We start from the raw sequence: 12026 nt of genomic DNA on the forward strand, positions 1-12026 counted from the left end.
GAGCCCAGCACAGCTTTTCTCTCTACTGTGGCAGGGCAGCACTGAGTTAAATGTAAAAGTCCCTTAGTCACTGTGCTTTCCCTTCCCCAAGTGCACAGCAGGCCCTTTATTAGGAAATGGGAAAGAGGTGGCTTCAGCAATTCAAGAATGTCCCCTACCCTCTTCAATGCCTGTTTCAGCAATACAAAGTTAAAACCAGTATTATGAATGTGCACTTGATTTTTTTGTTCTTGTGATCGTGCTTTTCTGTGTACATGCAGCTGTTAAAATTTGGTGTTCCTGCAAGGAAGATAAAAGGTGTAGGCTTCTATTCCACCATCTTGCTCCACCCCATCATCTTTTTATTCTGCTACAGAACATTTATTATCCCTCCCGTCTCAGTCCCTAGTCTCCTTTCTGTTTGAAGACAGACGAATCTTGGCTACATCACATGGAGGTGCAACATTAGGCCAGAGTTTATAGAAGTAGTGGAAAGTAATACAAATTTGAAAGCCTCAAATTTTACAGTATAGAGAAGGCTATTTCAAACTGCTATTTGTTGATTAAATCTTACATGGCCTGGGAAAAGGCAGGTAGCAGGTCTCACTGGCAAACAAGAGAAAACAGAAAAAAATGAATAGCATTTATACTCTAATTATAATGGTGTCTTGCATAAACTACTTAGAATAAGTTAGAATTTTAGTTAATAGATCCTGAGTGAATAAATCAATAAATAAGTGTACAGCTGAAGAACTGACTGCATGAAGGAAGCAAAAAGAAGAGCACTTTGTCCATTTTTCTTTAACTTCTTTGGCCAGATTTCCTTATCTGCCAAGTGAAACCATAATAAGGGTTTTAAATTCTATTTCAACTCAAAAATAATATTCCTGCATTGTTCATATTACTCAGTGAATAGAAGGATGCAGAAATAATTCCTAGTGCAAGGCAGGTACCCAAACTGTAGATTATATCAAAAGGAAATGAAATCAACACCTCATGAAAGATCTGTGCTCCCACATGTATTGCGGCATTATTCATAATAGCCAAGATATGGAAACAATCTAAGTGTCGATCAATGGATGAATGAATTAAGAAATTATGATATATATACACAATGGAATATTATACCATTTGCAAAAGCATGGATAAATTTGGAGGACATTATGCTAAGTGAAGTAAGCCAGACACAGAAAGAAATAGAGAAATACAGCATGACCTCACTTATATGTAGAAACGTAAAAAAAAAAAAAAAAAAAAAAAAAAAAAAAAGCCAAGTATATGGAAACAGAGAATAGAACAGTTGATTACCAGGAGTGGGAAGAAGGTGAAAATGGGGAGAAGTAGGTCAAAAGGTTCAAAGTTATATAGATGAATAAATCTAGAGATCTCATGTAAAACATGAAAATAATAGTTAATAATATTGTATTGAATACTGAAAAAATTGCTAAAAGAATAGATTTTAGGTTCACTTGCCACCAGAAAAGGCAACTATGGGAGATGATGGACAAGTTAATCGCTGCAACTATGCTTATGTATATCAAAACAGCATATTGTACACCTTACATATATACTTTTTTTGCTTTCACTATATTTATATACATCAAAACAGCATGTTGTATGCCTTAGATATATATATATATATATATATATATATTTTTTTTTAAGAGCCCCCATGGCAAGAGAGCGAGAGAAGAAGAATGGTGCTATTTGGCAATGCATTATTGTGTTACAGTTAAAGTCTGGCAGGTTAAGTATTATAAAGATTAGGGTACTATATAAAAATATTGCCTCGACACAAAAATAAACAAAATTTTTATTACTTCAGCCTCTGAAATAATGAAGCACATTTGTGAGTATTCATATGTAAAATGCTGTCCAAAATAAATTTTTCACAGAAATAAGTAAAATATAGACGAAAGAATATAGAATGCTGTCATTTATGCAATATATTGTATTTCCAGAAGGATACAGAAGAAACTGGCAATGGTGATTGCCTTTAAGGATGGACAATGGATGGCCAGGAGAAATGCTGGATGAGAACTTGCTTCACACTGAATTGTCATAATTTTTTAGTTTTGTATAATGTGCATATACTGCCTATTTATAAAATATTAAACATTTTTAAAGGAATACAAAACATAATATTCATGAATATATTTTAAAAGACTAAAAATTTATGCACCAGTAGAATTAATATTTTAAATGCTATGATACTGTTTATTAACATCTATCTATAGCAGAGCAAGAATACTGGCTGAAATAAATCAATAGATACGGCATGTGTATTATCTCACCTATTTTGCTGCTATTTCCGTCACTGTTTTTAACATGTAACTGATCTGGTGGTAGGATAAATGAAAGATTTTTAACTAGAGGGCACTCAGTGAGGTTTCTCTGCTCTATCCAATTTCATATATACAACAGTTTTATTTAAAAATCATAGTCTTTTATACTTTACAGACAATATTGACACAGCAAGCAGTCAATTGCACACATGGTTTCTCGGGAGGCTATAAGTACTTTCTCAAGAATCATAAGACTACATAAGAACACCATTGAACCATAATATTCTATTTTTCCTTTGTCTCTGAAGTGGTGGTAACTCTATTCAATTAGTGTAATTAATCCCACTGGGAATGTGATGTTTAGTTATTATGAAATGCCTAAGTGCTGACTGAAATGAAAGACAATCCAGTTGAGGTGATACAAAGAAAATCAATGTGAAAAACAAACATTTCTAAACTTTGTTTATTTGTAGATTAAAATGTAATGCATTACAATTTTAACAATCACTTAAAAATGATGTATATTTGCATAAAACAGAAGCAAAACAGAAATTAATTAAAATGCCATCTTGCTTCAAGTTTTCAAATTAGTACTTTAAGTACTTATATGCATTGCAAGTATATTGTATAAATATACTATGAATAATCTTGAAACCACAATAAATATCAAGTAGATTTTTAGGCACACGGCATGAGAAAAATGCAGAGTCTGCATAATTCTTGAGAGTGCTGAGTAACTCACTCTAGTTCATTTTCACACATATATTTTACACAAAATATACAGCCATCACTCACATGATTCTCAGTCACCTCTGAATCTCATCTTTCATCCCAGCATTAGTGCCTTCTTATGCTTTGATGCTATTGCTCTATACAGCTATTACATAAGAAAATATTTTGCAGTTTTCTTCAACTAATTGCCTAAGAAGGTATCAATGCTACCAAAATCAATACAGCCTATCTACATAATATATTCATGGAAATGTGCTGAGAGGCACCCACTTACAGAACTTCTCGTTGTGATACTGGAAGTTACCCTGAAGGCAAACTTATAAATTTTAAGGTATACCATTTTTAATTGCCAACACTACTAAACCCAGAAATTATTAGAAACTGAGGTAACACCATTTTTTTTAAGAGATAGAAATACTTGAAAATACACCAAAGGTACTTAAAAAAAATCCTGGCATACATGTGCCTCAGCCATCCTAAGATGTGTCTGCAAACCTTTCTGCACAAATGTAAACCAAAAAATCCAAAAGAATGCTCAAGTTGAACTGACATATACTGTTAGGATTAAAGATCACAGCCATGGAACACCTGAGATCACCCTCTGATAAGGGAAGCCTAATGCTTCTCTTAGTAGGGCCAATGTTCATTGGTAAAAATGAACCAAATAAAACCCACTGACTTTTCCCCCAGCTACAAATCAGATTCTGGCATATCTGGCATAATATCTGCCATCAAGTACCCTATTCCGTACCGTCCATTGGGAGCAGTATCCAGAGTTGGGGATCCACTCTGTTTTCGATAAATATTTTTACCAAAATTTGGAGATGGCATCTCGCTTGATATTTTTCCATGAATGAGGCTTGTATCATCGCCCTCTAAGTTTACAGGCTCTTTCAGGACCCTTCCTCTCTTATACGTCACGGATGCTAAATTACCAGAACTATCATCTATAAGGTTGAAGCGACGAACAATGAAGACTACAGGGACCGGGAGTATTGCAAAGACAACCAGAGAGACACAGACGACCAGTCCCCAAGTTGGATAGCTCAGAAATTCTTCAGATGCCTGTTAAAGAAGAAAATAATAATTATTAGTAATCTATCTTTCTTTGCACATACATAAAATACTGTACTTGCTTCAGGTTTATGAGCAAAGAATCTGGGCTTGCTTGGTGACTTGTTTTTTTTTTTTTTTTTTTGAGACGGAGTCTCGCTCTGTCGCCCAGGCTGGAGTGCAGTGGCGCAATCTCGGCTCACTGCAAGCTCCGCCTCCGGGGTTCACACCATTCTCCTGCCTCAGCCTCCCGAGTAGCTGGGACTACAGGCGCCCGCCACTGCGCCCGGCTAATTTTTTCTATTTTTAGTAGAGACGGGGTTTCACCATGGTCTCGATCTCCTGACCTTGTGATCCGCCCACCTCGGCCTCTCAAAGTGCTGGGATTACAGGCGTGAGCCACCGCGCCCGGCCGCTTGGTGACTTGTTTTGACCAATAGAAAGCGTTGGAAATGATGCTCAGCAAATTCCAAGACCAGGCCTTAAAGACCTTCCAATTTCTGCTTCTGTTTCTTAGAATGTTGCCCTGAATCCATAATGCTTGGAAACGTTATAAATGAAAGACCACCTAAAAAGAGAGCCCAGCTCTCCTCCAAGCTGAATGCAACTGCTTGAGTTAGCCCAGGCAAGAAAAGAAGAACAACGGCTTAGCTCAGCCACGGAACTGTAAGAAATAATACATCAATGTTGCTTTTAGCCATTAAATTTCAGGGTAGTTTGTTACTAAGCAATAGTACCTCTTAAATGTGTCATATATCTTTCTAAAATCTGAAAACCAAACTTTTGAAGCACATCTGGCCCCAAGGGTTTTGGTGAGAGAACAGATTTGTTTATGCCTCAGTCTAGAATTATTAACCACAGGATAGTTAAAGGTCACAGGTATCTCTGAAAATAAGCACTTTGATTTTATAGCAGCTGAGATATACCTAATGATTACATTATTATTCGGCTTGGGAATAGAAATTGAAATAGTTATTGCTAATATAAATGTTTTAACAGAAGTTTACTTCAAAATTTACTAATTTAAATTGTGTACTTTGCTAATACATATTTTTCATCATTACATAAAATCTGGGATACAATTATTATTGATTGATTGATTGATTGAGCCTTGCTTTGTCACACAGGCTGGAATGCAGTAGTAATCATAGCTCACTGTAACCTTCCACTCCTGAGCTCAAGCTATCCTTCAGCCTCAGCCTACGGAGTAACTAGGACTATAGGCGAGTATTACCATGCCCAGCTAATTTTTTTTCATTTTTTGTAGAGACAGGGATTCTCTATGTTGCACAGGCTGCTCTCAAGCTGCTGGCCTCAAGTGATCCTTTTGCCTTGGCCTCCCAAAGTGTTGGAATTATAGGTATGAGCCACTGCACCTGGCCTGGGATACAACTTAATAAATTCATGTATTAAAACATTTCTGGTTTTGATTAATATGTTTTCTAGAGTCAAAGGCCCAATAATTACTGGTTCGTCAATGTTAAGATGGATATATCTGCTTTAATAAGGACAAGGTCAGTGTTTCATATGTGTTAAAAACATCCACAATGTATTTTAAAAATCATATATGCTTGGGGCAGGGCACAAACGTAAATCTCATATCCTTGCATAAAAGCTATGCCATTCATTAACAGCAAAAAAATGCTGTGACGGAGACAAAAGAAAAAGCCCTCTAAAAAAGATTTTTATGTACCTTTTAAAAATGTAATTCCCTCATTTTGTTTTACCTTATCTTCAATCCATGCATTATAGCCAGGAGGACTTAATCCCATATTCACAACACTAGCTATTAGCAATGATAATAGCATTAGAGGAGAAATGTATTTCCACATATAGTAGTAATATCTGCTGGGAGCGAAGCCCAGCATATCTTTTAGGTCTTCCATAAACCTGAATAAAAAGAAAGTATTTAATTATTCCTTAATTTAATATTGCTAAACCTTAAAAATGTGCATTGTATTAATGGTCTGACAAAGATTTAGCTATGGATACCCTATGACATTTTATATTGTATCAAAGTTCCTCTTGGAAGATGACTATAAAGTAAAATGAAAACAGTTAAGTACTATAATTTTTATTTAGGGAAAACTCTCTTAGGCCAATTATTGAATTCTTCTACTGATAACTTTCTATTCTATAAACAAAATATTTTCAGTGCATTAAAAATTTATTGTCTCTTTTTTAGTAATACAAGTAATAATTACTAAAAGAAATTATTTAGAAATTATTTATTTTAGTAATTATTGCTTAATTATTATTAAGAAATATAGAGTAATTATACATTAAGGAATTATTACTATGCTATTAATACTATGCTATTAAGGAACTATTACTTATAGTAATAATTACTTTTTAGTAAATAATTATTTTACTAACTACTGCTTTTACTAATAATTTTCTATTGCTTTTAGTAATAATTAGTAAAAGTAATAATTCCTTAACATCACAGCATTAAAAGCATAATAATTCCTTAATATCATCAAATATACCTAATCAATGTTGTATTTTCTGAACTCTTACTTCTTTTTACATTCTGAATTTTTAAAAAGGTAACTAATTGTTATGAATTGTCATGTCTCTTGAATCCATTCTTTCTTTCTTTTTTTTTTTCTTTTTGAGACAGAGTCTCACCTGTTGCCCAGGCTGGAGTACAGTGGCACAATCTCGACTCACTGCAACCTTGTCTTCCCAGGTTCAAGCGATTCTCCTGCCTCAGCCTCCCGAGTAGCTGGGATTACAGGCGACCGCCACCATGCCCGGCTAATTTTTGTATTTTTAGTAGAGATGGCGTTTCACCATGTTGGTCAGGCTGGTCTCAAACTCCTGACCTCAAGTGATCTGCCCACCTTGGCCTCCCAAAGTGTTGGGATTACAGGTGTGAGCCACTGTGCCTGACCCAGTCTTAATCTCTCTGTTTCTCCTCCCTCTTTCATTTCTTCCAAGTTGCTCCAGAATCTTAAAGGACATCTTCAGTGTAAGAATTCTATACCTGCCCTTTAGAAAAAATACGAACTTTCAAGAGTAAGAGACCTCATTTCAGATCACAGTTCTGTGTTCTTTTGATGTATATCTTAATCTCTCTAAGTTTCATTTTTGGCGTTTTCCAAAAAGATAATATAATACCCACCTTCGAGGGTTATTACTAGAACCATAAACAATGGATGCTTAGCATACTACCTCACATATAGTACAAAATCGACAGAGGCATTTATTAGTAGTAGTATTTTTTCTTCTGTTGTTATAAATAGTGTTATTCAGTCAGGAACACTAGCATTAAAAAGAGAGATTCTTTAGTAAGTTTATCATGAATAATTAACCGTCTAAATGGAAATCTAAACTACAAATGTATTTACAGATCAATCCAATAACAACATCAAATTCCATCATGGTACAGGTTATGAGTTTTGAGTAGCCTACTAAAGCTTAGAGAAAACTGGCCTTGAAATGAAGGTCAAGGTTACAGTACTGGCTCTACAGCTAATATATTGTATCGTCCTGTAAAAGAAGGGGCAGTTTCCCATCTGTAAGATATGGTTCATGTTAGTTAACACGGACTATTTTTTTATTATAAACTTTATTTTTTAAGAGCAATTTTAGGTTCACAGCAAAATTGAACTGAAAGTGGAGAGATTTCCCATATAGCTCCTACCAATATACACGCATAACCTCCTCCATTATCAGTATCTCCCACGAGAGTGGAATATTGGTTACAACTGATGAACCTACATAAGTTAACACATCATTATTACCTAGAGCCCACAGTTTACATTAGAATTCACTGTTTGTGTCATAAATTCTCTGGGTTTGGACAAATGTATAATGACATGTGTCCACATTACAGTGTCGCACAGAGTAGTTCCACTGCCCTAAACATTCTGTGCTTTGCCTATACTTCCCTGGATCTGGCCCAACCCCTGTCCATTGCTGATGGTTTTACTGTCTCCATAGTTTTACCTTTTCCTTATTATAATATAGGGGAATCTTACAGTATGTAACCTTTTCATATGTGACTTGTTTCACTAAGTAATATGCGTTAAAATTCCCTCTGTGTCTTTTCATGAATTGAATAATATTTCATTGCCTGTATGTATCACAGTTTACTTATCCATTTACCTACTAAAGGATATCTTGGTTGCCTCCAAGTTTGGGCAATTATGAATACAGTTGCTATAAACACCCACGTGCAGAATTTTAAGCGGGGATAAGTTTTCAACTCCTTTGGGTAAATACCAAGTAGCATGATTGCTGGATTATATGGTACGAGCTATTACTACTATTATTATACAGTACATGATTATTAAATGTAAGTTCTCCTAACCTTCCTGGCCTGGAGCTTTTGGCAACCATAAAGCTTTGTTACGAAGCTCATTCAGTACCAACAATATTCTTTATGTTGCTTAAAAGGACTCTGGTCTTCACTTGAGGTGCATGCATTGCTACTTTACCTAGGGTGGTAATGAGCTTGGCGATCTTATTACCTCTCTGTCCATATATGTGATTAGAGACAGTGACTCTAAAAAGTATTGGACAAATCCTCCAAAGGTCTTTTTCCCTTGAGATTACTCTGATGCTTCACATCAGTTAAAATACATATACTTTTCATATCAGTGTACCTGATTGATGTGAAAAGTATATGTATTTGATACGAATTTATGAATAGTGAATTTATTCATTGTTTATGCACATAGTGAATTTAAGTAATGACTCCATATAAATATAACGTTTGTGTGCAGCAAATGACATACACATCTCTCCTGGGAAAATATCATTTCCCAATATTGTCCTGCTATATAAGTCATTATGACACACGCACTCCTCTTATAAATCAGTTTAGCAAAATAATTAGGAGGTAAGCTTTAGAGTTAAACAGAAATGGACATGAGTCCCAGGTCTGTCGCTGTCCAGGTGGGTGACAGGCAAGTCACAGGGTATCTCTCTAAGTTTGATTTTCCTTATCTGTGAAATGTAGATAACAACTACATCTGTGGAATGTAGATTAACAACTCAAAAGAACCTAAGGTTCTTGGAACACCGCCAATACTTACTAGATCCTGAAAGTTACTTTTTGATAACCAGGATTAAATCAAAGCTCTAAAATTCTACACAGTATTACATCCTATATAATTCTATTTGCCCAATTGGTAAATGTACTTTACCAAAACTGTTGAATCAATAAGAGCCTGCAGAAGATTTGATTTTTTTAAAGAATTGTTTCTTCTATTCATTTCTTTCCTCTTCTTAATGAAGTGAATGTTGATAATTGATGTTTTCAAAAGAGAGATAAAAGTGAATACATAGAAGCAAATATACTTACTTATCTATGCCATAAACAAAGCATACAGCAATATTCTCCAAAATGACTACAATTAGCAGAGGCAGTGTAGCAGAATAATCATCAAACATGGTAACAAAGTAATTTCCAGAGCGTTGCACAAATATCAGGCCAATACAAAATGCCAGAAGACAACAGATAACTAGACAAAAGAAACAAATGAAAAAATGAGACTCTATGCAGAGCCAAGTCCTTTACACTTTATTATAAATTATTATATTCAAACTTTTAAAACTTTTATAACATGCCCATCACATGAACAGGCAATACCTTTCCTGATACATGGTATGTAACCTACTAGGAATTAGGTTACCTGGGTATAGTCCCAACATTCATACAAATTTATTCTAAGACAGTAATTAATCTCCCTGAATTCATTTACCAAGGTAAATTTACCAAGGTAAATAGGAATGTAATGGGCTTGGCGATCTTATTACCTCTCAGTCCATATATGTGATTAGAGACAGTAACTATAAAAAATATTGGACAAATCCTCCAAAGGTCTTTTCCCCTTGAGATTACTCTGATGCTTCACATCACTTAAAATACATATACTTTTCATATCAGTGTACCTGATTGGTGTGAAAAGTATATGTATTTGATATGAATTTATGAATAGTGAATTTATTCATTGTTTATGCACATAGTGAATTTAAGTAATGACTCCATATAAATATAACGTTTGTGTGCAGCAAGTTATTCATTTACCAAGTACAATAATAAGTGAGACAGAATTTACAGAAAATTTTGAAAGTATAAATTTTCATACTCTATTCCTATAATTAATAGCAAAGTGACTTCTTCAGGCAGCAAATATTCATAGGTCAATTCTTCCTTTTATAATGTTCTGTAGTGTTGAAATATAGATGAAATTTTTGAATTAATAATGAGACTAATATGGCTTATAATATTATGAAATATACATATTATATCATTGATTGAAATATGGTTACTTTTCAAGCATAACTGAAAAAATCTGACCACACCTAACCTCAACAACAATCCACATTTATATCTTTTTCTTGCCTGAACAGATTAGTTTGGAAATAAATTATAATGGAGTTATGCAATCTGATCATCCAAATAACATCTAAGAAGAATAACCTAAAAAGAGTGTCCCCAGTAATATCTAAGAAACAGATGCATAAATTTCTGACCAGCTACTACTTAGAGAAGATTTGAAATTCATATAATGTTCCCATATTTTTGTTAGACTCTTTGTTTTATTGTGCTCATTAGCAGAGAAGCCTCCAAAGGTAAAAGATGACTGCATTCCATTCCTCAACCACATTTTGGCAGAGGTGAGTAAACTTGAAAGAAGTAAAGTAGTAATAGCAGCTAAGGAAAAAAGACATCCATGGATTCAATCATAAGAATGTTCCCTAACAATTTCAGCAAGTATGTGTTACAGGAAGAAATTACCTCCATCTCTTAAGTACTATACTGCTGCTGTGAGTTACATCTTACAGAAATGAATATCATATGTAAACATATAATGTAGAATAAGAAAAGTAATGTTTACTTGGATTCTACTGCATATTAAATTTAAATGCTTATCACAGTATAAAATAATATTGCATTATCTCACTTAATTTTTATAACATCCCAATTGAACAATGTATTGCTTTCTTTACAGATTAGAGAAATGGTCCTGAAGAACGTTAAGTAATATGCTTAAAGTCTCAAGCTGGAAGTAGCAGAGTCTGGATTTGCACCCAAATCTGTCTTTCTCAACAGCCTGTGTCACTTTCACTATCTCCTGATTACACCACAGTATGAGGCAAATATAAAAAAAGTACATTATAAGTGGTACAGACAGTAAGATATTTGCTGGAGATGTGAGGGAAAAAGAAAATGAGTAATTCATTTGCCTAAATTTTACTACATAAAAGAGAAGAAAACACACCTACCAAAGAAAATGAGGTAATATTTCATTGAGGTCAAATATGACTACTATTTGAAGTATCAGTATGATCCCAAACCACAAGAAGTGGGAAAGAGGGTACATTCCCTTTTGCTCTTTCCAAATAAGTCTTCTAAAAGGAGTTAGAAAATACTACTTTATGCGATTTTCCCTTTACACTGTTACTTTTTCCTTAACCTGTAAGCCCTTTGCTACAGGAGAGGACAGTTTGGATATGGTGAGCAAAGATAAGAATACAAAAATGACTTTAGCCTGCATTTCAGGCAGGATATGGATTGTCATATTAAGAAGTAGAAATCACTTTTTTTGAATAATATAAAGCAGTTCCTCATTTCTGTTCAGCAGAATTGTGGATATATAGCTATCAATATTAACAAACTGCTGAAATTAAATTGTTTTATACACACACATACATGCACATGCACAAACACATACAGACATACTTATCAGAGCAGCAAGTGATAAAGGTATATATTTGAGAGTTATTTACACATAAATTCTTAGTTATTTTTTATGGCTAAGAAATAGCCTTGGGGAGATGCACACCATTGCCCAGCATTCAAGGTTATCCATAAAATTTTTATCCAATCTTATTTTACATCACTTACCAGTACTGTTTCTGTACTCTCGTATGGTTAGCTTTCTTAGTGTTGCCTTTATCTCCATTTATGTATGTTTACTAAAGTTATCCTCTGACCCTTGAGAAGCCCCTTCCTCTTTC

At 34.4% G+C, this 12026-nt stretch overlaps 1 protein-coding gene across 1 annotated transcript in view; it reads right to left on the minus strand.

The window, feature by feature from the left end:
• Window positions 1–1773: 1773 nt before the first annotated feature.
• Window positions 1774–12026, minus strand: part of SLC6A15 (solute carrier family 6 member 15) — a 52590-nt gene continuing 42337 nt past the window's right edge. The window contains exons 10-12 of the mRNA XM_008004158.3: window positions 9364–9523; window positions 5777–5939; window positions 1774–4061 (exon numbers count right to left, since the gene is read on the minus strand). Of these exons, the coding sequence (XP_008002349.2) occupies window positions 3687–4061; window positions 5777–5939; window positions 9364–9523 (698 nt within the window). The 3' untranslated portion in view covers window positions 1774–3686. The remainder of the gene's footprint in view (window positions 4062–5776; window positions 5940–9363; window positions 9524–12026) is intronic.

This window comes from Chlorocebus sabaeus, chromosome 11 (assembly GCF_047675955.1).
Source record: "Chlorocebus sabaeus isolate Y175 chromosome 11, mChlSab1.0.hap1, whole genome shotgun sequence".
Lineage (NCBI taxonomy): Eukaryota > Metazoa > Chordata > Mammalia > Primates > Cercopithecidae > Chlorocebus > Chlorocebus sabaeus.